The 27,447-nt window shown below is 48.8% G+C and overlaps 1 protein-coding gene across 1 annotated transcript in view; it reads left to right on the top strand.

The window, feature by feature from the left end:
* Positions 1-27,447, top strand: part of MEGF11 (multiple EGF like domains 11) — a 250,988-nt gene that overhangs the window by 145,775 nt on the left and 77,766 nt on the right. Inside the window, exon 6 of the mRNA XM_034994182.1 lies at positions 27,138-27,384. Within this exon, the coding sequence (XP_034850073.1) occupies positions 27,138-27,384 (247 nt within the window). The remainder of the gene's footprint in view (positions 1-27,137; positions 27,385-27,447) is intronic.

The raw sequence follows: 27,447 nt of genomic DNA, 5'->3' as shown, positions 1-27,447 counted from the left end.
CTTTGCCCCTTATTCTCAGCGGGAATACAGCAAGCTACTTTATCTCCCCGAGCCTGTTTCCTCCTACCTCTGTTCTTTGGCAAATTGTGGAGATGAAAGTAGATCGTGTGTGTGAGGTGCCCAGCACAGAGGAGGTGCGTAGGCAGGGGGGTGGGGGTGGGGGACTCATTGGATCCCCAAGGACTCAGGAGTGCAGGTGTGTGACAGAAGTCATCATGTTGATATCAAGAGCAGCTGTGGAGTCTGGCGACCTGGGGCAGGGGCGGGAGGCCTGGATTCTCAAGGCCCAGAAGGATGATAACAGGAAGCAAGCCCAGAGCCAGGGTTGGAGGGTAAGGCCATGAACAGATAGGGCTGGCTCACCAAGGCCACGGTGGGTACCAAGCTTCTCTGCCTGATGATAGACCCCATGGTAGGGGATGGGAGACAAAAACCAAAACCTGTCCCTGCCCTCCAGTCTCCCCCCACTTTCTGCTTCATGTGGGTGGGACAGGATATGGAGGCCAGAGACTCGAGTTCTAGCCCCAGCTGCGCGATGACTCAGTGGGCCGTCTTGGGCAAGAGTGTGCTTTCCACAGACCTTGGTTTCCTCACCTACAAAATGACAGGGCAGGAGAGGAGAGTCTCCCAGACCCTTATTACAAAAGGAGCGCTGAGATGGAAGTCAATCTGTACCCACGGATACAGCAGCAGAATTCTGAACACCGTCTAGAACAAAGCCCAGAACCGCGGTAACCCTTTCTCCAGAGCCCCCTGCTCCAGGACAGGCCCGTTTTCAGCCACCTGCCCTGCTTCCTCAGGGAAGCTAACGAGGGCTGGAATGGCCTCCCCAGGGCTCCTAAGGGAAGTGCTGCAGCCTGGTGGCTGTGGGACGAGGGGGCATGGGGGAGGGGCAGGGGCAAGACAGAGATGACAGCCTCATCTGCCCTACCCATGTTTTCTTATTTGTTCCCAACAGGAAATCGATGATGTCAGAAAATGTGGGTAACTCTACAGCCCCAATCAATAGACCCTGATTAATTCAGTCATGGCTGTTGGGTGAATTTGCTGCATCATAATTAGAATTATTAATTAAAAATAGGAAATCGATGGACACAAATTAAGCAAAGGAGGAGTCAGTTGGGCCACTTTGACATTGTTTGGGCAGGTGCTTGAGGACTCTCCATGTTCGCCTCTAGTTTCAGGGTCCCCCCATCCTGGGGGTGTCCACATTGTGGACAGGCCTCCAGGCCTTGCAGCTAACCAGGGCAGAGAGAGCCCCTAGGCCTCCACATGCTAGAGTTGGGGGCCACCCCAGGAGCATATCACTCAATACCCTTATTTTTTTAACATTGAGAGATGGAATTTGGGGAGAAAAAAATCTATTTCTGCTCATTATTTTGCATACTCTTTTCACATGCATACATCATTTTATCATCATAATGTATCCATATGGTATGTGATAATGTGTTCTTTTTTCTCCCATCAGCATGGCATAATCACTCTTTTATTTGCCACATAATTATCATTTGGAATGGCTGCATAATATTCCATGAATTTACTAAATCAGATCCCTATTGTTGGCTATTTGAGTTGTTGAACAATAGTAATACTAGCTAAGTTCATCGGAGGTCTATTCTCACAGCTTGCACTATGGGCTTTAGATGCATTGTTTTATCCTCACAATAGTCCCGTGAACTATTATTATGCCCATTTTATAGACGAGGAAACTGAGACTGAGAGGAGTTAAGAGGCTTGTCTGAGGGACTTGCCTAAGGTCACAAGAGGTTTGTTGGAGGTGGAGCTTATAAGAAACCAGGGGTTCTTGAGCTCAGTGCTTTCTGTGCCCAGTTTCTTGATATTCACATAAGCAGATAGCCGTACACAGCTTCTCACATCTTTTTTCTTCTGCAGATGTCATTTTTTATAGACAAGGAAACTGAGGTCTGTAGTCATTTGCTCCAAGTCCCACAGCTGGGCAATGGCATATCCAGTAAGTGAGTCAGGCCTCCTGTCTCCCTGGTCTGGACTCTTTCCACTCTCCCCGACACCCCTCCCCCCATCCCTTGCTTCCTTCCTCCTCTGCCCTTCCCTCCTCATTGATCCCTCAGGGTCTTCTAAAATCTTATGGTGGCTACATCTGGTCAGAGCCATCCCTGAGAACATCTGTCCTGAATGCAGGGACTGAAGCCGGTGGAGGGACAGAGAGAGAAGGTCCCGCTACACCTGGGCATTTCTATATCAGCTATGAGACAGACCCCACATGTGACTGCTTCTGCCAGGTCCCTTTAAATGCCCCCATACCATGCCACATAGAGCCACTGGGGACCCTAGACTCTAGTTGGAGGATTCCCTCCTTCCACCCTCTGCCCCAGCCCCATTGCCACACCTAATGGCTCCCCACCTGTCAGGAGTAGACCATCTGACCGTGTGTCCTCAAGAACAGTTTTCTCAATCTTTATTCCACTGAGACACAATGACATATGCTATTCACATGGGCAAGGGCCGAGATAAGTTGGCTGTGGGTATGGGCAATCTCAGTGGCTCCTGGTGGCGGAATCCTGCTCTTTCTCTCCCATTTAAGAAAACATTTAAAAAATTGAAGTAATATAGAGGGGAGTTACTGTGCACTTTCAACCTTGACACTTCCGTTACTTAGTATGAAAAATAAATTATTCACCAGCTTTGTACTACATTAGTAGCAAATCACTTGTGACAAACCTCACCCTCTTTTGATTTGTCACACATGATGCAGCATTAAGAGCACCTCGTCTAAAATACACAGATTGTTCTGCACAGGTACTAAAAATTCATCTCTAAAATACCTGCAGCTTTGGGCAAAGTCTTCCAAGGCTTTCCCCCATCCCCCCTTTCGTTTAGAAGGCCAAATATGACCCAGTGTTTTCACTCACTAGATTCTGCTCAGCGACCCCAACCTCTGCTTTTGAAATGCCCACACTCTGCCACTTTATTTTACCATGACATCTCTCCTCCCTGGACAGAGTCACCAGGTTTTCAGTCACAGATGTCAGCTGGGTCACTGGGTCTTGAGTCACAGCCTCATAGCCTAGGCCACATCTCCCTTCCTTTCTCTGCCCCTTTCTTCTCATCCCCACAATCTGCTGTCCCCCAGCCCCTTGGAAGGGGCCCCCAAGGACACTCTTTCCTCTCAGAATGAGGTGCATGGCCCCCCATGCCTCCCAAGAAGTACCATCAAGGGACCGGTCTTCCTTCGGAACCAGTAATTTACTGCACTTGTGTGCCATAAAAAAAGTTAGTTTGAAGTGTTCTCTAACCAACTTAATTACCACGAGCCTCCTTCTGAAGATCGTTCCAGCTAGTTGAATATTAATCTGCAATTCAAAGAGTCCCCAGGCACAGATTGCAAGATCTCGTACACGCAAGTAATTAAGACCATAAGTAGACAGACTCCAAAGAACCAGAAATTTTCTCCTAGAATGCAAGAGCGAAAAGCTCTTATGAACTTCAGGTTACATGGCTGTCCTTCTCATTAGCCTTCCAGCTCACCTGGCAGGCCAGGCCGGGACAGGACTGCAAGTTTTGTTATTTCATGGGTTCTGGAACAGGCAATATTCTTTGATAGAGGCAGTGTGATTTAGTAGAAAGAGCACTGGACTGGTAGTCCAGGGACCTAGTTTATAGGCACCCTGTGACTCTTTTACCATAGGCAAGTCACTGTCCCTCCCTGAACAAGAGCATCCTGATCTATAGAAGAAGGGAGATATACCAGACTGTAAGTCCTGTGGGTCAGGAATCAGGTGCATGTGGGCACGTGGTGTGTGTGTGTGTGTGTGTGTGTATACACACGCACATGCATCTGTACCTGTGTGTGCATGACTTTATTTTCCTAAGGTTGTTCCAAGTATGGGCTTGGCTATTACTTGATGCTAAACTTTGCATAAGCCTCATGCTAATAATGCCATTTGTTAACTCTGCCGTTAGCATTAGGAGGTGGCCCGAAGTGCCTGGTGACTCACCTGTGCTGACCCATGGGTCCCCAACTTAGCGCACTCAGTGCTGGCACCATGGACCCCTCAGCCCCAGGCAGGTCAGCAGTGTGAAGCCACTGAATCAGAAGATGAATTAGGCTTACTGATAGCCATGAGCCAAGAGAGAAAGAATTCAAACCAGACTAATAGAAGGAGTGTGTTGAAACCCAGCTCCTGGGGTGAAGGAGACTAAGGGGCTGTGTTGGCTTGTAAGGCTGGATCTGCAGGTTCAAATTCCTCTGCTTTCCAGGAAAAGCATGAAGGTCCCTTTCCCATTGTGTGTCCACATGCACAGACTCTACTTTCTTGGACACTGGATAGGCCGCCAGTGGGGAGCTATCCTTGGCTCTTTCCCAGCCTGGGAGCCCACCTCTCTATGCTCACTGTTCTGGCCTTTAGAAAGGACTTTTATACACAGGTTACTTAATGTCATTCAGATATCTTATTCCTGGGATATAGACTGGAACAAAAAGCAGAATGACAACAGCAATTAATTTTCCTGTCGAGGATGCCAGCAGTAGGGAGGTAGTGGGGCTGGAGCCAAGGAGCTCAGTGAAACACCAAGATTCTGAATTCACAACCCAGTCTCTGTCTGCAGTCTCTGGGGCCCACTGTGTATAAATCATGACCCCTTCGGGGTTTAGCCACAGGTGCAGGAGAGGAGGGAAGCCTGGTTACTCTCTGGACTTTGATGGTTGGCCCTTGTTGGCTCGGCTGCTTCTCATTTCCCTCAAAGAGCTCTAGGCCAGTGTTGCTTTAGCTCTGTGGGCTCAGACAACTCAGGGAGAAGCCCAGTGCTTGGGTATGTTGTACATTTTAGCTGGCAGGGACCAAGTCCCATCCTTCACTTTAGAGATGTGGAAGCTGAGGTCATGTGGTTGAATAGGGTAGAGCAGAGGCTAGAACACCCATCTCTCACTTCCAGCTCAGCATCTCTCCTCTGCCCATTCAGCCTCCCCCTTCCCAGCCCTCACAGTGATAACAAAATGAGTGCAGGTGTGTGATTCTTCTCCTCATCCTTATCCAACTTATAAGGTCAAGCCTTGTTGTCTCCATTTTTGTAGTTGATAAATACTGAGACTGACAAAGGATAAATACCAAGCATCATACAGTGCTACAGGTTAGCAAGCCCTTGTCACCCAAGACTTCATTTTATTCTTATAGCCATCCTTGTGGGTAGACTTTAATATACCCATTTTCCGCCAGACAAAACTGAGGGTTGGAGAAGTAAAATGACTTTCTCAAGGTCACACAGCTAGTCAGTGGGTAAGTTGGACTTGAGTCCAGCTGCTGTCCACTATGTGAACAGGTTAGTGGCAGAGAGCCAGGACTAGAATGTGGGCCCTGACATTCAGCCCTCAAACCCTTTCTTTTGTCCTAGGAGGACCCCATTTCCCTACCCAATGAGACTGCCCCTCAGCTCACTGAGTCCAAATAACACCACACCACTTAGAGATGCTTCACTACCCACCTCCACTCTGAAATTCTGTGATGCTTGCAAATGTCAACAGACATCATCTGAAAAGGTTTTCATTTACCCACAAGGAAGCCAACAGGACAGTTTTTCTCTAAACTTTCTCAAGAGTTCTCTCAGCTTAACTTAACCCCCAACACTCACTGCCTTCTTTCATTCCCACCCTGAGAGATAGTTCCACTTCATATTTACTGGAGTGGGAACCATAATATTATTACCAATTAATAATTCTGTTGCACTTAAGTGTTTTCAGAAGCATGTTTTCAAGCATTCTATCACCTGGTGCAATTATCTCCACTTGACAGATGAAGAATCAGAGGCTCACTATAATGAAGGGATTTGCTGTGGGTCATGAAGGCCTGTCAGTGGCTGATCTAGAACTCAATCCCAAACTTTCTGGTTCCCAGTTCTGTGCTTTTCCGTGTAAGGTTGGGAAAGAACAGGCATATACTAGCAAAAGGTGGGGATGGGAGAAGAAATTTCAGGAAAGCAAATGCCAGAAACCCCTTTAAGGAGGACTTGTCCCTGTCATTTTGGTCACCAGAATGTCTTGAAAGTTGAAGCATTAATTTGTATCTTAGAGTGACAAGAATGGAAGGAATTGTTCTGATTTCCATGGTCTGTGTTCAGAAGTTTATGTGTGTGCAAGTCAGCACCAAGGACAGCGCCTCAGGTCCCAGAGAATCAGAAGAGTCCTCTGAGGTCACAGAGTCCAACGCTCACCCTCTGTACAAACCACTTTGACAATATGTAGAGCCCCTCTGACCTCTGCTTGAATACCTCCTGTGGTGTGGGATCTCATCACTCCAAAATGCATTGATATATGGTTTGCACTTGGAGATAATACCTGCTGTTGAAGTGGGGGAAGTCAGGGAGATAGGTGGTTACTACTGAGAAGTAGATCACAGAATTCTTTTTTAAATTGTTAAATATTTGTGACATAGAGAAAAATAGAGAAAATAATATGAAAAACACCTACCAGCCAGAGTGAAAAAATATTAAGATTCACTGTATTTATTTCATATCCTTTTTAAAGAAAGGAAATGTTACAAAAATATTTAAAGCCCCCTTTGTGACCCTCCCGAGTGAATTTTCCTCCCTCCCTCCCTCTCTCCTCAGGGGCTGTCTGTATGGTGGTGGAGACCCTTCAACCCAGAAAGTTATGTCAGAGCTGAAAGGGTTCCTGGAGGCCTCCTTCTCCAACCCCCTCATTTAGCAGAGTAGGAAAGCAAGCCCTGGAGGGAGGTCTTGACTTAAGGTCTCAGTGGTGGCCCTGAACCCTTTCATGGCCACCATCTTTCCTGTCAGTTCATCCCAGTCTTTGATGTGGGGTGAAACGTGGATTAGTATACCCATTTTTACAGGTCTTTGGGTTGTCCTCTGCCTTTTTAGCTCTCTACCTCAACTCAAAGATATCAAGTGACCCTCTGTTGCATATGGAAATATCAGAGAAATCCTAGTTGGAAGAATTCCTTGTCTCACACACTGTTTTCCATATGAGAAATTTGAGTCACTAAACAGATAACTGAATAATAAGGGAAATCAAACCGACTTGCTTGATGGGGGTTTAGAATGGGATTACGTGGAGGAGGACTCTGGGTGATGGGGCAGGGGCATTGCTTCGGCAAAGTGTGCAGCAAAAAAAGGCAGACTCTACTGGGAACCTGAGTGGGAAGGGTACCTGGAGGGACTGGGAAGTGGGAAGACTGGGCCTGTGTGTGGAGAGTTTTGAATGCCAGGCCCCCATATATCTGGACTTGAGCTTCAGGTCACTGTGGAGCCATGGAAGTGCTCTACACAGGGTGGTGACCTCATGAGATTGGACATTTAGAAAGATTACTCCAGAAGTTAGGCAGAGGTGGGATGGAGGAAGATGCTGGAAGTTGTCACTGGTTTAGACCCTTGTTACAGTCATCTATGGCCACCTGAAGCTTTTCTTTCTCCTAGTGCTATTGGGTTATTTGGCAGATAACAAGCGACTCTTGGGCTCTGATGGCTAATCCCGGGCCAAATCTACCTCCCCACCCTCAATTCAGCCACTCCCAGGGATAGAAAAGTTGTCTTCATGAGACATGAGAAGAACATGGCAAATAAGGGAAACCACCATAAACCTGCTCTTAAATGGCAGGGAAAAGGCAAAGGGGAGTGTTTTGCACTATTCATTGCTGACTTGCATCTGTGGTTCAGCTCCAGGGCTCTGGAAGAAGCAGCCCTGGGCCTTTGGAGACTTCTTGTAAGCTCAACATTGTTCCTAGTTCACTATGTGACCTTGACCAAATCACTTTCCTTTTTGGGGCCTCTGATTCTTCACCTGCAAAAGGGGAGCACTGGACTAGCTCATTGCTCAGGTGTCTGCCATTCTAATAATTTATAATTACATCTTCCTCCTCACTCTCTGAGAATCATCTATGGGATTCTTAACTCTGAGGCCTATAAAGAGTCCAGTTAGCCCTGATCCTTCATAATCATAACTGATGTAGGAAAAGACATTAGGGTTCGAAGCCAGTGGCCAAGAAAGAATTCTTGAGATGTCTTTGGTGCAAAAAGGTGGTTTTATTAAAGCATGGGGACAGGACCCGTGGGCAGGAGCTGCCGCATTGGGGTCATGAGGAGTGGCCCATTATATACTTCCAAGTTGGGAGGGGGTTAGGGTTAGTGTAAGCCTCCCAGGTATTTTGGAAACATGGTTTGCAGGATCCTGAGGGGAGTAACTATAGTTAGGAAAGGTCATTTATTACTGTTTAGTAGAAACTCAGTCATGAGACCCTTCAGATGTATATTGGTGGGTCAAATGCTTGGGGGACATTTGCCAACATGTATCTTGGGGGTAAAGATAAAGGAAGTTTCCAAAGGAATTTTTATATGTTAAAGTAGACTTACAGGATCCTGGGGGTCGGGCTAAGATTGCCCTTTGCCCTTAGCAAAGTATTAACATCGAGGCAGCTGTGTCCCTAGAGGAATGTCACTCTGCCTGTTTCAAGGATTTGTCAATGGGCTGTAGATAGTAAGGAAATTTAATAATTGTTCTTCTGCCTTTGTTTCCCACATCAGTAACGGCTACAATTTATTGTTCATTTATCATGTGCTTGGCACTGTGCTAAGTCCTGTGTGATTGCATTGAATTGCTACAACTACTCTACTTGGTGGGTGCCATTATTTTCATTTTACAGATGAGGAAAACTGAGACACAGAACATTTTAGTAACTTGCCCAAGGTCACCCTGCAGAACCATAACTTGAACCCAGGTCCGTTAGCCTCCACATAGCTCTAAATTCCTATGCCTGGCCTTAATGCCCAGCCCCAAACTCAGATCCAGGCCAGGTCCGTATGGTAGTGCCTTCCAAGTTCTCCTCGGTCTACATCAAATCATAAGAGAAATGATTGTTTGGGGCCCTCCTAGGCTTTGTGAGTGACTGGGCCCTGCACCTACCCCCAACCTGGAGAGCTCGGCTAAGGAGCTGGCCTCCTGTTTGCTCATTTTAATAAAATAGTTCTCTCTCCAGAGCCTGAGTGATGACAGGTAGCCAGCTAGAACTAACTACAGTGTTAACTTTGCCTTGAAATCCTCCGCAAGCTCCTCAGCTGGAGACAGCTTGAGCCCTGAGCTCATTAAGCAACAGAAGCCTGTCTCCCTACAGCCTAGATGCAGGCAAGAAAACCTGTAATAGACCTGCTTTTACTTTGAGTTGAAAAGAGCTGTGCTCACCCAATCCCCAGCAACTTGCTTTCAGCCCCCAGTCCACTCCCCCCTCCCAGTATTCAATTAGCTGCCAATTAGGCATCAGGGCTCCCCAGCCCCCTGCCAGCCCCTGACCAGGGACAGGAGAGGACCATAGAGCTCTCAGTCCAGGTTCAAAGACATTTTGATTGTGTGCTTGAGTTTATCCCATCCCTTCACTTGGGCCTGGCTTCCTTTGAAAGTGAAATGTTTTAAAAGGAAAAGAAAAAGAAAACCCCCACACACTGGGGAGGCCTGTTGGGACCCCCCTTTAGTTCAAACATCCAGTTCAGAAGGCTTCCTGATTGCCCTCCCACGGAGTCGGAGTCTCCCGCTCCTGCTTCTCCCATCTTGTCTCCTGGCATGTCCTGGGCTCAGGCAGCCTCACCTAGTCCTCCCACCCCCACCCTTTGGGTCCTCGCCATCACAAGAAGGGAGATGAGAAAGAAAGATGGTAGGGCAGAGGAAAAGGGGGTGAGAGTATGGAAAGAGGCAGCAAAGATGGAAATCAAGACAGAAGTGGAGGGACATCAAGGAGCCTCCTAGTGTCCCTAGAGGGACAGTGAACTACAGAATGAGGGCCACCTTTGTTGTCCTTCAGCTTCCAGGGAATTTGATTCTTGGTAGTGACAGCATCATCTACTGGGCTTTGGATCACTGGGGCAGAGTCCTGATCAGTCCAGCCTGGGGAGGTGTCCCTTCTTCCTCAGTTTCGAAGCACTTCTTATCCCTCTCTCCCTGCTTATACGAGCCAGACAAGGATGCTAGGTACAGATGTTCGGGTTGTGCACTGCATGGAACAGACATAGAGAAACTTGAGGCTGCTGGGGTGGGCATTCACTCTCTGGCACCTCCCACTCGCTGTGTATTGTTCCTCTAGCAGTGTCACAGGAGTTTGTCACAGACAGCCTTTGGTTCATAGAAGTGTGCACTGAGATGTCTGGGGATGTGGGGGGCACATGGGTGGATGTGGGGACCCCGGCCCTCCCAGAAGGCCTGGAGAAGCCTCTCTTACACATAGTGGCACACACTGCCTGGAGGCTGTTCCCAATCCCAATTCTTTCTACACAGGCCCTGAGGTCCCTTCTCCTTTGAGCTCTCTGAAGCCAAATTTCTGTCCCCAAGCCCCAACTCTAACCCTGACCTCTCCCACCCTGTGGTCTCCCTACATACCTCCACTCACTCCCCACTTTCTTTTCTTTTTTTTTTTTTTTTAGATTTTTATTTATTTATTTATTTGAGAGAGAGAGAGAATGAGAGCACATGAGAGGGAGGAGGGTCAGAGGGAGAAGCAGACCCCCTGCCGAGCAGGGAGCCCGATGCGGGACTCGATCCAGGGACTCCAGGATCATGACCTGAGCCGAAGGCAGTCACTTAACCAACTGAGCCACCCAGGCGCCCTCACTCCCCACTTTCTTGCCCCCAGGTCTTTGCCTGTGCTGTTCTCTCAAGTCTCCTTACTCCTTTCCCTTATGCCTGAGTCCACTTCTCCCCCAGGCAAAGCAAGTCCTACATTCTCCTTAAAGCCCTCCCATCCCCAGAGGCCACTCCTCTTCTGCGCCTTGTTTGCAGTGTGCCTTCACTCTCCCCAGGCCTTATCTCCCTGACTTTGAGTGAGACTCCTCATTTGTCTTTTTCATGTGTCCTTTTTCCACCCTCATCCCCATCCCAGGTCCTGAGGACGCCAGGGCAGGAGCCCAGCCATCTTTTCATTCCCAGCTCCTCTAACCATGTCTTAGGTAGATTTGTTGATGAGTTAGTCATTGAATCAATAAACATTAAGACTGAGTGCCTAATGTGCACCAGACAGCACGTCGGGTACGGTGTCCACCGTGGGGAACAAAACAGACTGGGTCCCTGCAGCGGATGCTCCTGATTCCCCAGACGACTCAGTGCACACTTCCACGCACCAAAGGCTGTGACAAACTCCTGAGACACTGCTAGAAGCAAAATACACAGCAAGTGAGAGGTGCCAGAGAGCGAATGCCCGCCCCTGCAGCCCTGAAGCCCTCAATGAAGGGCAGGGCCAAGAGGTCAATGGATGAACACCCTGTCTTCCTTGCCCCTTGGCGGGGGTACCCTAAGCCCCGTTCTCCATTGTCTCCCAGAGATGCAGGTGGGGCTTCATCTCCCTTCCCTTCCCTTCCCCATGGAATCACCTCCGGGTCTGCCTCTGGGGAAACCCAGACCAAGTCCCTCCCCAAAGGAATTTTCAGCCAGGTGATGACAAGGGTGACCCATTATTAATGCAGCTACCTAATGAATTTACCCCTGCATATAATGTGATGCCTCGGGGTGTCTGTGTAGCTCAGTTGGTTAAGCATCCAACTCTTGATTTCGGCTCAGGTTGTGATCTCATGGGTTTTGAGGTTGAGCCCCACGTTGGGCTTTATGCTCAGTGGGGGGTCTGGTTGAGATTCTCTCTCTCCCTCTCCCCCTCTCCCTGCTTGTGCTCTCTCTCTCTCTCAAATAAATAAATCTTAAAAAAATAATACTATGCCTCCATCGCTGACTTTAAGAATTTATCTCCACATTTTCTCGAAGGGTTTGTCCGATAGTACTGAGCACTCCTATTGTGAGTCATTGAATGGTGCAAAAGTACTTTATATCCTGACCACAGCCCTCTAAGGCATGCATGAACCTCATTTTCTACAGGAGATGAGGAAGCTGAGCCTCAAGGGATAACGTAGCTTGTCAGATGCCACACAGGTGATAAGAGGCAGCAATGGGATTCGAACCCAGTTCTGTGTGATTCCAAAGCTCGGGGGCCTGATGGGTAAGCATCCATCTCAATGCTAGGCAAATAAACAGTAGGCACAATGGATTTAGAATGAGGTGTGGAGCCGGAAGTTTCCTGAAACCTTGTCTAGGAAGGAGCATTTAATCTGAGTCTTAATGGATAAGGGGGCTTGGGAAGGTGGGGAAGCCCCTCCCTGTTTGGGGTCTGCAGGGCCTCAGGGAGTGACTCCCATGCGGAGGACCAGGATAGGTGCTCTGGAGGAGGCTGCGTGCCCCCCAAGACAGAATGAGGGGTGCTAAGGGCCTGTAGCACTTTTTTAAGTTAAGCTCATTAGATTCCCTCTGAAGTCCCAGGCCCCGAGGAGCTCAAGGGATGTTCCAGAAGCATAGAATGTGGATGTCCTGCTTAATGAAGCTTGCTGCCGCTGCCTGCTATGGGCCATGCCTGTGGTCATCAGAAATCCTAAGGGTCATTAACCCCGTCCTGTTTGCTCATGTGCCGCCCGTGTTCCTGAGCGGCCAACTGACTGGGACATCAGCGGCCAGAGTGGCCCTATCCTTCCCTGCAGCCCTGGGCTCCTCCCCACGGTTCTCAGCTGCACAGGGGGCCCGCCGACCCTGTGTCCAGCCCTCTCACCTTGCCAGCTTCTGGCGAACACGGCACCCACAGTTAGTGATGGGTGAGACAGGCTTCAGGAGTCCCTGCTTGGCGCCCAGAGACATAAATAACAGTAAGGGGAGCTATATTTAGCAAGGCCTCCGCCTCTCCTGGGGGGAAAGGGGGGTGTAATTTATGAGATCTCAGCTTGTGTACAACTGTCAGCACATTTTCTGAATCACCTGGATGCCAAAGTATACTTAGCTGCCCTGACTGATTCTCCTCCCCATTCATCCCCCTCCCCAGCTGTCTCCTGCCTGGCACAGGGGTGGGGAGACCTCATTGGCAGCAGGTAGTGCTGTGAGCAAATCTTTCCCCCCATACTCTTCCCCCTTCTTTCGCTCCCCCTCCCCTCTTCCTTTCTAAGCCAGGAAAGTCCTGGCTTGCCCAGGATGATGATGAGGGACCATGTCCCTCCTGGTCCAGGGTTGCAATTCCTGCTCACAGGGAAGTCCTGCTTTATGACTGTCATTGAGTCATGACAGAACCCTTCAGGAGCTTCCCATCGCTCTTAAAATCCCGGCTCCCTGCCAAGCCACGTGTGGTCTGGCCCTGTTGACTCACGCTGAGCCCTTTCCCTTTCTGATTGCTCTCACGGTGTCCCAGCTGTGCTGCCCCCATCAGTGCCTTGACTCAGCTCAGCCTTGCCCCACCTCAGGACATTTGTCCATGCTCTTACTTTTACCTGGAAGGCTTTGACCTCCCACTCTTCCCACAACTGCCTCCTTCCCATCCTTCCTTCAGCTCTCCGCCTAAATGACACCTCCTCAGAAAGGCTCTCCCAACTGAAAGGATGCCCCTGTCTTTGTTTACTATCAAGCTCTTATTTGGACCCTTCATACCCTTACTGCAACTTCTAATTACATATTAACTTGGTAATCCATTTGCTTGTTCGGCAAATATTTATTGAGCATCTACTAGAGACCAGATACAACAGTCAATAAAATAAAGCCCTGCCCTAAAGGAGCCGATATTCTAAAGGGAGCCCCAGATAATTAAAAAGATGAAAATAAATATATGATGCAGTGATTATATAATATCAGATTGAGTAAGTTCTAGGGGAAAAAAAAAAGCCAGGGGGATTGGGGAGAGAACTTAGTGATGAGGAGGCACCATTTGAGCAGAGGCCAAAGCAGAGGCCTTTATTTGCTTATTGTCTCTCTCTGCTGCTGGACTATTAGCTCTGGGAAGGTTCTATGGGTTTAATTCCCCACTTGATCCCCAGTGTCTGGCACATAGTAGGCGTTGGGTAAAGTTTTACAGAGTGAAGGAACAAATGGACAGTTCGCACACCTCCTACTGCAGCCACATGTCTCTCCTTGGCTTCCTCCTTAGCAGATCCTAGGAGCAGCCAGTCCCTGCCCTTGATAATAACTCTCAATAGACGGGAAGGCCATTTGTCACTTGCCCTCAGGCCTCCTCTCTCCAGGGAGACCAGAGGTCCTCGCCCAGCAGTGATAGATAGAGTGTCCTCTGACTGGCAGGCCCAGCTGGGAGCTACCCTCAAAGTCCCTCCCTGTAACAGGGACAAATGGACCATGACACAAATGACATCAATACCAACAGACGCCAAACATCAAAGAGCTATGGCATGCTGCTGATAGGTAGGCTCTGTGTTAAATGACCCCACTGGGGAAGCGGTACCAGGGAGAATGGGGGGCTGGGATCAGAGCCTGAAGACCCGGAGTCTCAGCTCTCCTGCTAACTAGACCAGTAGCCTTGGGCAAGCCGCTTCACTGCCCTGGGCTTCAGTCTCTCCATCTGAGCAATGGGATTGCCAATCTTTGCTTTGAATACCTATCAACATAGAGGTCATTTAGAAGGTCAAAAGTGTACCGATAAACAGGGTTATTCCAAATAGTGATTGCACAAAGACTTGGAAGAATGGTTGCATAACATGAGGCAAACCTGCATTCATTGTCCTCGTTGCGAAAATTCTTTTCATGCCTGTAATTCGGTGAGCTTCTATGAGCAGAGATTCAGAGCACACACGTGCTCTAAGATTCAACACTGGGCTTCCTCCTTTGGGTTTGCTTCTCTCCACATACCTGTCTGGGTCTTTGTCCCTTATAGTTCTTCCACGTGACTCAGAGGGTTCAGAGAGCCCGAAATGGAAGACATCTTGGGGATCATCTTGTTCCACTCTCTTTATTTTACAGTGGGGGAAACAGAGGTCCAAAGAGGGGATGCAGTTTGTCTAAGATGGCACAGAAACTCAGCCGAGGGGTCTGGTTAGTCCATAACTCCCAGCTGGAGCTGGGGGCCGGAAGGGGATGGAGGCTATGGCAACATCTGGACGCTCTGCTTACGCAGGGTATTACCTCTCCGTCTCAGTTTCCTCATCTGGAAATGGAGATTGTAGGATTGTTGGGAGGATTAAATAAGATAATTGTGGAGCGCTCAGACAGTGCTGCCCATTGGCTGCTAGGCGCTGGCTAGAACCGCAGGTTCCGATGCAGCCGCAGGGCCGTTCTGATTGGTGGGGGCCCTGCTCCGCCAGTTAGTAATCTTGGTGTCAACCTTGGTTACCTTCATCATTCCCAAGTTCCTGGTGTCTTAGGCAACACAGCAGACCCTTGGAGTCCACATGATCAAATAACTTTCTGACCATGAGGGGAATTAAACACAGACTTTGAAAGGCAAAAAGGATCTTGGATTGGGGTTTTACCCCCCTTCCCCCCCCCCCACCCCAACCTCGAGCTGCTTAAGACTTTGTCCTTATGTGAAAACCCAGCAAAGCCCACAGCAGCTCTGAAGGCCCTGGTATGGCCCCGACCCCTACCCCACACACAGGACCCCTCTGGACTCCATGGGTCACTGCTTGACACCCACCCATCTGGACTAATCCAGTCCAGGGAGATGCTGAGGCCTGGAAGGGTGGTACCTTGCCCAGAGCCATGACAGGCAGGGAGAGGCTCTTTCCACCAGACCAGACTTCACTGTTTGGAGAAAGTTAGGATGATGCGGAATGATAGAAAAATGGTAGGCAAGGGTGTGGAATGAGTTCACTTCTCATGGGAAACCAGCTTGGACCCCGTGACCTTCCTGTGTCCTTTCCCACCCCAACTGTGGGTTCACCTCCCTCAGAGCTCACAACTGGGGCTCCCATCCCACACTCTGGAGCTTCACCAAATTCCCTTTGATCCCCCACAGCCCTCCTCCCATCCCCAGCCCAGAGTTTGCTCAGGAGCTTTGAACGTGAGGTGAGGGCTGGGCCACGCTGGGGAGGGTGCAGGGCCAAAGCGGTGGTCCCCCCAGCAGGTCTGTGGTGCCTTTGCTGCTGCCTTTGAAAGCTCTTCCAAAGAGGTAATTCCTTTGTGCGCAGACATGATTTATGAGGCTTTCTAGGCAAATTGTGGAAATAAATGGTCTTTGGGGCTGGGAAGCTTCAAAGGCAGTGATATAGGCAGATCAGAAGGAGCCAGGCAGCCAGGAGCTGAGCCTCATTAAAAGTCTGTGGAGGTGGGGGGTTGGGGGGCGTAGGTTTTAAGCAGAGCTGAGGACACAGCTCTGGTCTGCCCGTGGATCCACTTGGGGACAGCCCCCAGCTTACCTCTCACCCCGGGCCTCGCTGACCCCATCACTGAAATGTATGAGCCAGAAGCGCCGGGGTGGCCAAGGTACATTTATCCCAGAGAGGAGTACAGCCTAGGGCTGAGGGGCGGGACGGTGCATGCATTCCAACTTGGGCTCTGGAAGGGAAGGGACTGGCAGTGCCAGGAGCCCATGGATTCCGCACCAGCCTGTCTGCTCAGCATGGCCTAGAGGCCTCACATGAGTCCCAAGTCTCACCCTCTCCTGCCGCTTGCCTGCCGGTGACCTAGATGGCTCCCTGCCCTCTCTGGGTCTCAAGATCCTCTTCTGTAGGAGAGCACAGGTGTACATGCACCCCGTGTTCCAGCTCTGCCACGTCATGCCTGACACTCTGTAGTGCAAGGCATTTGTGTTAAATGTCCCCATTCAAGAAACAGGCCAGAGATCGCTCTGGCTGGGAGGTCATGAGCTAGTCACCTAACCACACCTAACCTTGCTTCCTCCCTCTGTAAAATGGGGATAATTCTAGCTAGCCTGAGGAGTTGTGGCTGGAATTGAACAAACTAGGTATTACAAAGTACCCAATGCCTAGTTTTCTTTTTCATCACATGCAATATCGTGGCATTCTATATCCAGAGCTGTCCCTGCAAAGTTGATAAATTTGACTTTTTTACGTTCCCATCTCCTCTCTCCAAAAGTAGACACACACACACACACACACACACTTCCTAATCTGGCTCCCAGGTCTGCTAACTGCCACTCAGATGTTAACAGATAACTGGGGTATTAATGGCTCGTATTGCCTCATGTTGTGACTGACACGCACACCCCTCACACAAACATGGGTGATGTGCATTTCAGTGCCTGCACATCCTGAGGAGTGGAGTCCTCGTGGTGGAATGCAGGCAGACTTGGCGGTATCTTAAAGCCAGGGCCCAGCACGGGCCTCCAGAGCTTCTTTCCACAGCAAGACGGGGGGGCCCGGATAGAATGGAGTTGCTGCATCTCTCCACTCCCTCCCGATATTTTGATGGCTTGATGACATCTGGTTAGAGTGGACTTAGTGCCTGGAACTGTGGTTGAGGCCATGGTGATGGAAGTGAGGAAGGTGATGAGCCGAAGTGACTGCCTTTGCTTGGGGCTTTTTAATGTACCAGCTGGCTTCGTTCCCTCCTCCTGCCCTGCTACCTCAAGACCCTCCTGGGTCTCCTGACCCCTGCACGGACAGTGGGGCACCCTCCCTGATTGTAGCTGCCCCGCATAGCCTGACCAGCATCTGCTAGTCATTCCATGTCCCGATGGGTCCACATTTCCCATTTGCTTGTCTGCTTATCAAACTAACTGTGGGCTTCTCAGCATCTAGAACAGAGTAGGCGCACCCTAATTGTTTGACAAGCGATAAATGAACCTAACTCATCTCCCAAAAGTCAATACGGTGGAATGCAAAGAGCGCTAGATCAACATGGCCAGCTGGTTTCCAATCTAGCTCTTCACTGCATTAGCTGTGTGGCTACAGGCAAGACAGTCTCTCTGGTCCAGAGTTTCCTGACCTGTAACGTGTTTAGAGAAGACCCCTAAAGCCTAGCAGTAAGAAAGGCAGGCTCAGACTCTCAACTCTGCCTTTTGTCATCAGGGGTGATTTTGTCCCCAAGGGGACATTTGTCAATATCTGGAGACATTTTCAGTTGCCACAATTGTGGAGGAGGGTTTGCTGCTGGCATCCAGGGGGTGGGAGCCAGGGGTGCTGCTAAACGTCCTACACAGGACAGCCCACACAACAAAGAATTTTCTGGCTCAAAATAAGTGCCAAAATCGATAAACCTCAGTTTAGTTATGTAAAGTCTCTGAACCTCAGTTTTCTCAGTTGGAAAATGGGGTAATAATCCCACCTTACATGGTTTGCCTCAAATCCTCTTCGGAACAAGGCAAGGGACAAAGAGGGGGCACCAGGCCAGAAGAGGAACCAGAGTGAATAACCCGAGTGAGGACGCCCCTGACCCACAGGAGCGTGCAGGGGGCGGGGGTTTTCCTGCGCACGCGTGTTTCTCCCTCGGCTCCTGCGCCCTGGGAAACCAGCAGGACGTGGAGGTGCGCTCCACATCCCCAGCAGCCACTGTGAGTCCCGCCTCCCTTCAGAGGCTTACAGGAGATATAGATAATGTGGTTAAATAACAGAGTAAGTAACAAGTGTAATAAATAGATCACTAAGAGCTAATGATACATCATTATAATCCTGTGCTGTCAGCATCTTCTGGCTTAGGGACTGCGTCAGGAGATTTGGGTTTTAATCTATGGCACTTTGGTCTATTAATATTTAATTCCAACAATCTAAGTGGTGGAAAGATAGGGAGCTGAGCGATGGCTCAGCTCAGAGCCTGAGTAACCACCTCGAATTTTTCTTCTCTACATGAGGACAAACACACCTCTCACCCCTGTCCCCTCTGGCCTGCTTCTCAAGTGGGGACATTTAGCAACAGAGCATAGAATCACATAATATCAAGGCTGGAAGAGACCCCAGAATTTTATCTACTGGTGTCTTGAATGAGAACACCAATGGCATTGGGGAGCATAGCTCTTCATCGTGCAAGACAGTCCCTGATCGTTCGTGACAACTTAATTCCTCCCTCCCCCCATTTCCAGATGCTCTCTTGGGGAGGGTGACCTACTCTAAGCACAAACCACTGGTCCAAATCTGTCGTTTTACAGATGAGAAAACAGGCCCAGAGAGGGGAGGGGGCTGCCCCAGATTGCACAGCGCCGGCTGTGACTCAGGCTCATTGAACCCTCAGAATTGCGGCTCGGACCTGAAAAGAACGGAGGCACTCAGCCTCTGAGAATTTGTCTGTGCTTTTATTAGGGCAAGTCAGTTGACAAATGACCTCCCTCACTGGGAAGTCACTTTATTTATCAGCTGGAATGGTTTCAGGCCATCTCTGCTTCTTGGCCCACTGCTTTATAAACCCAGGAGCAATACCATGACATGTCAGCTCCCCCTCCATCTTCTTGGGGTGGGGGGGCATGGGGAGGTGCTCTGACTATTGCTAAAGGTGAGTGGGGAGACCTTGGCCCAGGCCAGGGCAGCGCAGGGACAGTGGATCCCAGGTTCATTTCTGAACACCTGACCTTCACTTCAGCGGCCAATTCTCCTCCATGCTGAGTCTCAAGATTCCCATCTGTGGAATGGAAAGAACCATGTATCTGTCCCATCCCACCTCGGGCCCAGCATCCACCTGCCCATCTCTGGGAAGACCAGTGAGAATGCAGGTCACCAGGATGGTAGTTCTTGTCAGCTGCTCTTTTTTTTTTTTTTTTTTAAGATTTTTATTTATTTATTCATGAGAGACAGAGAGAGAGGCAGAGGGAGAAGCAGCCTCCCAAGGAGCAGAGAGCCCGATGTGGGACTCGATCCCAGGACCCTGGGATCATGACCTGAGCCGAAGGCAGACGCTTAACCATCTGAGCCACCCAGGCGCCCGTCAGCTGCTCTTTTTAAAAGGACCTATGCTTGGACCCCTTCCACTCTAGAATAATTAAATCAGAATGTCCAGGGGTGAAGGCCAGGCATGATTGTTTTTTTTAAAACCTCCCAGGGTGATGCTAACGTGCAGCCAGGCCAAGAACAACCCTGAGGAAATGAATCCTCATAAGCAGCCGAGAGAAGGCTCTTTGGTCGCTGGAAAAGCCCTGGCCAGGCACCCTTGTCAGATGGCTGATGGCTCTTCCTGGGCCCAGCTCTGGGCCGGACGCTGGGGGAGACTGTGTGCATGTGGGTGACAGGGCAGCTAGGAACAAGGGCACACCCCAGCTCCCCCCCACTCCTCCCGCTGCAACCCACAGAACAGGGGTGACAAAAAGCAGTGGTCAGCCAAGTTATTCCTAACAGAGAGAGTCAATGAAGGCATGAAAACATTGTTGTGCCTTTAATAAATGATCTTCAGGGACTCAAAAAATACTGTACCCCAGTGTTTATGACAGCATTATCCACAACAGCCAAAAAGCAGAAACAACCCAAGCGTCCATCGACAGAGAAACGGATAAGGAAAATGAGGCATATTTAGACAATAAAATAATACCATTGAGCCTTAAAAAGGAAGGAGCTTCTGACATGGGCTCCAACACGGATGAACCTGGAAATATTATGCTACTTGAAATAAGCCAGTCACAAAAAGACTAATACATGGTTCCACTTATACGAAATATCCAAAATAGGTGAAGTCAGAGAGACAGAAAGGAGATAGGAGGCTACCAGAGGCTGGTGGGGGAGGAGGGAACCGGGAGCTGTGACTTAATGGGTGCCGTTTCTGTTTGGGGTGGGGGGATGGAAAAGTCTGAGAAATAGTGGTGACAGTTACATAACACCGTGAATGTAATTAATGCCACTGAATCATATGCTTAGAAATGATTAAAATGGCACAAGGTATGTTATATATATTTTACACAATAGAAAAAGTTCTAAATAAATCATCTTGAGAGAATAAAGTTAGGAGAATCAGGGCCAGCCATGGAAAACCTGGGACCTATGACCACCATTCACACGTACACCAATCCTTGCATAAAAGTACTTGCGACAAACGAGCCTCTGCTTTCTCATCTCTTTGTGAATGATCCAAGGTGGCTGTTTAAGCCCAGGCTGGCTGTCAGTATCCCATGTCCCCTTTCCATCAACACCAGACCGTACTCAGCAGGACAGCAGTGGTTGGGAGCTCAAATGCCCAGTCACTTCCCCAGCTGTGTGACTCTGGACAAGTTATGTCACCTCTTCGGGCCTCTGTTTCCCGATCTACAAAACAGAGATCATAATAGCATCCCTTGCAAATGGGCTGTTGTAGGAATTAAATGAGCCGGGAACACATTAGCCCTGGACCCCGAAGTCTAAAAGAGGTCAGCGGGGAGAGGCACTGGCCGGGAAAGGGGCCCCCCCTCCCCTCTAAAAGCTTGAAGGAACGGAATAAGCCAGGCCCCACAGTAGCTGTCCGTAGAAGATACATCCACTTGAAACATCAGCCAAAGCCAGAAATAATGAGAAAGAAACATCTGTGACAGACAAAAAGTGGGTGAGGGGGTGACATTCCAAGGCCAAATTGGAAACAGTTTGTGAGTATCTGCAAAAGAAGGCGCAAAGTCCTGTTGTAATTTTAACAACCATAGTTTTTATTCACCTTCACCAGGAAAGATAATTGACTCGCCACAGCTCTGCCTCATTTCTCTGTCATTGCTGGGAAATGAGGTGTTTTTAAGTGGATTTTCTAGGTAACTGAAGCTTGTCCCTGTGAACCCTAACATTTTTTTTTCATTTAATCACTCTGAGGGGAAATTTATATGGAACGGAGTACACACTTCCCTGCTTCCTTAATCAGAGTATTCTAAATTGAATGTAACCTCTTCCTGTCAACTTGGATTTGTGGGGCTATTTGCCCCTACATTAATGGCTCTTTTAATATAGCATATGCTTTGCTTTTTTTAGTCCAGAAGTGTTTTCTGTTTGTTTCCATGGTTTCCAACTGTGATATGAAGCTCTTTCTATGTATTTGTAGGAGCTCCATAAAACATACAGACACACAGACACAAATGTACACATGTATGTGTACGTGTGAAAGCCCCTAAGCGTTAGCGCATCGGTTCGTGGTAAGTGAATGGCTTTGAATGCCTTCCTGAATGCCCCTTGGGCACCTCAGACTTAGTGACCAAGATTAATGTCATTCTCTTTCCCCCAACGTCATTGCTCTTCTCCTTGTGTTTCCCATAAAGAGTTCAGGTTAGGGTTAGTGGCACCAGAGTATCCACCCAGCAGCCCACGCCTAAGCTGGGCTGACAGCCTTCCCCCCTCCTCTTCCTTCCCCCAGTGCCCCATCATCACCAAGTCCTTGCTGCTTGCACCTCATAAATACAGCTGGAATCTGTCCCCTTCTGTCCATCCCCAGGGCTACTACCTTAGTCAAGGCCACCACCATCTCTTTGCTACTATAACAGCTGGTCCCCCGACCCCACTGTCATGCCATCTCTCCTGTTCACACATCTGTTCTCACCAGCGCAGTCTTTCTAGGGCCACACCTCATCATGTCTGTCCCCTGCTTGGAGTACATCCAGAGCTTCCCGGCTGCTCTTGGGGGAAGTCAGCACCCCTGAACACAGCTCACAAAGCCCTAGACCTTGGACCCTGCCCAGGAAGCTGTACCACTTATACCTTGCTCTCCCTTAAAGTCTATGTTCCAGACACACACCTTTTTTTTTAATGTTATGTTAATCACCATACAGTACTTCATTAGTTTTTGAGGTAGTGTTCCATGATTCATTATCTGCATATAACACCTAGTGCTCATTGCAGTACATGCCCTCCTTAATACCCATCACTGGGTTAACCCATCCCCCCACCCCCCTCCCCTCTAAAAACCTTGGTTTGTTTCCCGGAGTCCATAGTCTCTCGTGGTTCATCTCCCCCTCTGATTCCCCCCCTTCGTTTTTCCCTTCCTTCTCCTAATGTCTTCCATGCTATTCCTTATGTTCCATATATAAGTGAAACCATATAATTGTCTTTCTCTGCTTGACTTATTTCACTTAGCATAATCCCCTCCAGTTCCATCTATGTTGGAACCAAATGGTGGGTATTCATCCCTTCTGATGGCCGAGTAATATTCCTTTTTAAATTTTCTCCCGTGTCTTGCTTTTTCCCAGCTCCAGGCTTTCACACATATCAGTTCATTTGCTTAGAAATATATGTAGAATAGATCATTCCCCATGCTCACCTCTCCTTCCAGTCTCTTCTTTGAGGACATATTCCCTAACCCCCCCGTCTGGACTCAGACCCACCCATGCCCTTCTATACTGTCCAGAACAACCCCGACTATAGCACGTCTGCTGTATACTTTCAATGCTGCCTTAGCATCTCCGTCCCCACGAGACTGCACGCCCTACAGTTTGGGGGTTTGGTTGTGCCACAGAGAATCAGAGGTCACCTCTGATAAGCAAAGTATAACTGTATGCCCTGGGATGCACCAAGGACAAACTGGCTTTGGACTCTAACAGTTTCCTTCAGAGTCAAGGTCTGAGGGCAGTAACTATGGCCCTAACAATGAAGGGAATCCGTTGTTCTGGATCCTGGGGTTGTCCCCAGTGATGAACAGAGAGGAAGTGGCTAGCCTCCATGGTATCTCTGCACTTGCCCTTTGCAACTGCCACTTCTGCCCAATGGCACCTCAGAGTTTCTGTCCTCAGAATCATCATTCGGAAAGTGTCCCATTTACCAGCAGTGGAGACTGCTGGAGCCAGACCTGAGCCCGCCCTTGACTATAACCTTGGACCATCACTTAACCTCTCTGACCCTTTATTTCCCATCTGTGAAACGGAGAATAGTAAAACCTGACTTACAGGGTTTTAAATGTCACAGTGAACATTTAAAATGGGGTTGTCATTATCATTACAATGGAGTCACATCATATATACATGAAATTTATGGGAATTCAACTATGTGTGCTTGGCAACAAAAAGAGATAGAAAATGGTATAGTAGGTAATTCAGCTAGTCTTTCCATTTGCTGATATATGTCCCAGAGGGTGGGTGAGGTGGGGGACACCGACTGCTGGGTGCTCCATCACTCTCAGTCCCATGAACCTCTTCCAGTGTGGGTGGAGGTTGTAACTATAACTGGACTTGATTTTTTTAATTGAGATATAATTGATATATTAGTTTCAGGTATATAAATATTGATCCCACATTTATATATATTGTGAAATGATCACCAGAAGTCTAGTTAATATCTATCACCATACATAATTACACATTTTTTTCTTGTGATGAGAAACTTTAAGATCTCCTCTTAGCAACTTTCATGTATTATTAATTATACAGCAGTATTAGCTAGAGTCACCATGCTGCACATTACGTCCCCATGGCTTCTTTATTTTATAACTAGAACTTTGTACCTTCTGACCACCTTCACCATTTCACCCACTTCCTATGCCCCACCTTGGGTAACCACCAATCTGTTCTTTGCATTTATGAGTCTGGTTCTTGTCTGGTTCTTTGTCTTTTAGATTCCAGATAAGTGAAATCATATGGTATTTGTCTTTCTCTGTCTTAGTTCATTTAGCATGATGCCCTCAAGGTCCATCCATGTTGTCACAAATGACAGGATTTCCTTCTTTTTGTGGCTGAATAATATTCCAGTGTGTGTGTGTGTGTGTGTGTGTGTGTGTGTGTGTGTGTCTACCACATCTTCTTTATCCATTCATCCATCAGTGGACATTTAGGTTGCTTCCCTGTCTTGGCTATTGTAAACAATGCTGCAGTGACCATGGGGGTGCAGATAGCTTTTCGAGTTAGTGTTTTTATTTCCTTTGGATAAATACTCAGAGGTGGAATTACTGGATCATATGATAGTTCTATTTGTAATTTTTTGAGGAGCCTCCGTACTGTTTTCCATAGTGGCTATACTAATTTACATTCCCATTGCCAATGAATGAGGGTTCCCTTTCCTCCACATCTTTGCCGACATATGTTATTTCTTCTTTTGGTACTAGCCATTCTAACAGATGTGAGGTGATACCTCACTGTGGTTTTGATTTGCATTTCCCTGATGATTAGTGATGTTGAGCATGTTTTCATGTGCCTGTTGGCCATTTGTATGTCTTCTTTGTAAAAATGTCTATTCAGACCCTCTGCCCATTTTTTAATTGGATTGTTCGTTTTTTTGCTATTGAGCTTGAGTTCTTTATATATTTTGAATATTAACCTCTTGTCAGTTACATGAATTGCAGATGCTTTCTCCCATTCAGTAGGCTGCCTTTTCATTTTGTTGGTGGTTTCCTTTGCTGTGCAGAAGCTTTTTAGTTTGATGTAGTTTATTTTTGCTTTTGTTGCCTTTGTTTATTTTTGCTGTTGTTGCCTTTGCTTGTGTCAAATCCAGAAAATCAGCACAAGACCTATGTCAAGAGCTTACCACCTGTTTTCTTCTAGGAGTTTAATGGTTTTGGGTCTTGCACTTCGGTCTTGACTCCATTTTGAGTTAATGTTTGTATATGATATAAGATAGTGGTCAAGTTTCATTCTTTTATAAGTGGCTGTCCAGTTTTCCTGACATCATTTATGGTGTCCTTTCCCCACTGTATATTCTTGACTCCTTTGTCATAAATTAATTGACTGTATATGCATGGGTTTATTTCTAGGCTCTCTGTTCTGTTCTGTTGATCCTGTGTCTGTTTTATGCCAATACCATACTGTTTTGATTACTGTAGCTTCGTACTACAGTTTGAAATCAGGAATCGTGATGCCTCCAGCCTCGTTCTTATTTCTCAAGATTGCTTTTGGTTGCTGGACTTAATTTTGCCTCACTCACTATAGTACCAGGTAGGAAATGCAGGGTGAGACTTACTCATAATCTGGCAGCTCAGTTTGTACATGTGAATATTTGGGGCACAGATGAAAAAGGAATAAAGCAAGATAGGGTAATTGGGATTTGGGCCTAGGCTGGCTCCATCTACTAAAGGATGATAATCAGGCTCCATGACATTGACCACTTGACCTTGATCAGCAAGTGGCAGATATGTACAGGGGAGTTTGTGGGGCTGATGGAGTGATTCCTCCATCAATGCCTCCATCATGCCAAAGATCCCATGCACTCACTGGCCTCACTAGAACCTTGTGCTTTTGTACCTGCCCAACACTCGAGTGCCCCCATCTCTTTGTTCATACCGAGCGTGCCCAGTGACACCTTCTCCAGTCCCACTCAACTGCCTCCTTCCTCCCTGGGTGTCTAAACCCTAGAATCACTGGAGCACAAAGGTCAACTGATCATCTCCTCGTCTTCAGGAGGTAGGATATCTAGCCATTCCAGTTTGCTCAAGACTGAGGGATTTCTCAGAATGTGGGATTTTAGTGCTGAAACTGGGACAGTTGGTCACTCTGATAGGCAGACAAGGGAGACAGCCCACTTCAGATCCCTCTCTCTAGGAAGTCTTGCCTGGTCTCCTTAGCTGGGAGCAATCTTTCCACTGAACTTCTCCTAGAACATTATTTGTGCCTGTCCATGTCCATGCTTGAACTCCACATCCACCATACTCCAGGATTCAAGTAGATGAGGCTATGGTTTGAGGACACCTTCTTATTGTGTGTCCAGTAGTCCTGTATGCACCAGATGAGGGTCAGAGCTGGAGGTGGATGCAGGCTGGGTGACCTACCTGGGGCTCTGCCATTCAGGCCCTTTTCACAGCTGTGGAAATTTCTGCAAAGCTGGCTCAGATAGTGCTCTTTGAAACATTTAATTACATATAAAGATCTTGAAGGCTCTCTGTCCCCTCCCAGGGAAACACTACTTTTTCCTGGTCCTTCTGAAGTTGGCTTTGGAAAGTAAAGAAATTGAACTGAAGATGAAGCAACCGGGGAGGGAGGGTAGAGCGGCGGGGTTGGTTGGGGGGGGGGGGTAGGCATTACTGAAAGGGAGAAGCAGCAGAGAGAGAGATGGGAAGGGTGCAGGGAGATAAAGTCAGCCAGGGGAGGTGCAGGGAGGTAGAAGACAGGTTCACTGAGACTGAGGTGCAGGAGGTGAGAAAACTAATGAGTTTCAGGAAGACAGGGCTGGGCTGGGGAAGCACCAAGAAGGGGAGGGGCTGAGTAGGGTCACAGAAAAGAGGGCTGGCAAACCAGGAGAGAAACAGCCTGGCTGAGAGAAAGAGACAGCCAACCCAGAAGAGTTTAGCAAAGCCGGAGGGAGGTAAACAGTTTATGGTTCCAGAATTTCAGTCCAGGGGAGGGGCTTCAGGGAAGCACTGGTTGGAATGGGATGGCTCTGACCAGGAGATGCCTTGAAGAAACCGTCTTCTTAGCTTGTATAATATTTGGAGTGGCTTAGCGAAGAGCCGGTGGACGTTATGAGGCGCCAGAGCTTCCACCCAAACGGCCCTTGCTGCCTCCTCTCCAGGAGAGAGCAATGCAGAGGTAGGAAGGCCGCCGTGGGGGCATCGGTGCTGGCCCCCATCCCAAGGAGAGCCCCTCAGGGGCCTCCCTCCGCCCTGACCGGCTCCTGTCTTGCAGGCTGTGACGGCGACCACTGGGGCCCGCACTGCAGCAACCGATGCCAGTGCCAGAATGGAGCCCTGTGCAACCCCATCACGGGCGCCTGCGTGTGCGCCGCCGGCTTCCGCGGCTGGCGCTGCGAGGAGCTCTGCGCGCCCGGCACCCACGGCAAGGGCTGCCAGCTGCCGTGCCAGTGCCGCCACGGAGCCAGCTGCGACCCCCGCACCGGCCAGTGCCTCTGCGCCCCCGGCTACACGGGAGTCTAGTGAGTACCGCCCGCCGGCCGAGGGGCGGGGCGGGGCCGAGGGGCGGGGCGGGGCCGAGGGGC

Source organism: Mirounga leonina, unplaced genomic scaffold (genome assembly GCF_011800145.1).
Source record: "Mirounga leonina isolate KUSES-001 unplaced genomic scaffold, KU_Mleo_1.0 Mir_91, whole genome shotgun sequence".
In the NCBI taxonomy this organism is placed as follows: domain Eukaryota; kingdom Metazoa; phylum Chordata; class Mammalia; order Carnivora; family Phocidae; genus Mirounga; species Mirounga leonina.
Note: the sequence above shows the minus strand (reverse complement) of the source record. Positions and strands in the feature narration are given on the sequence as shown.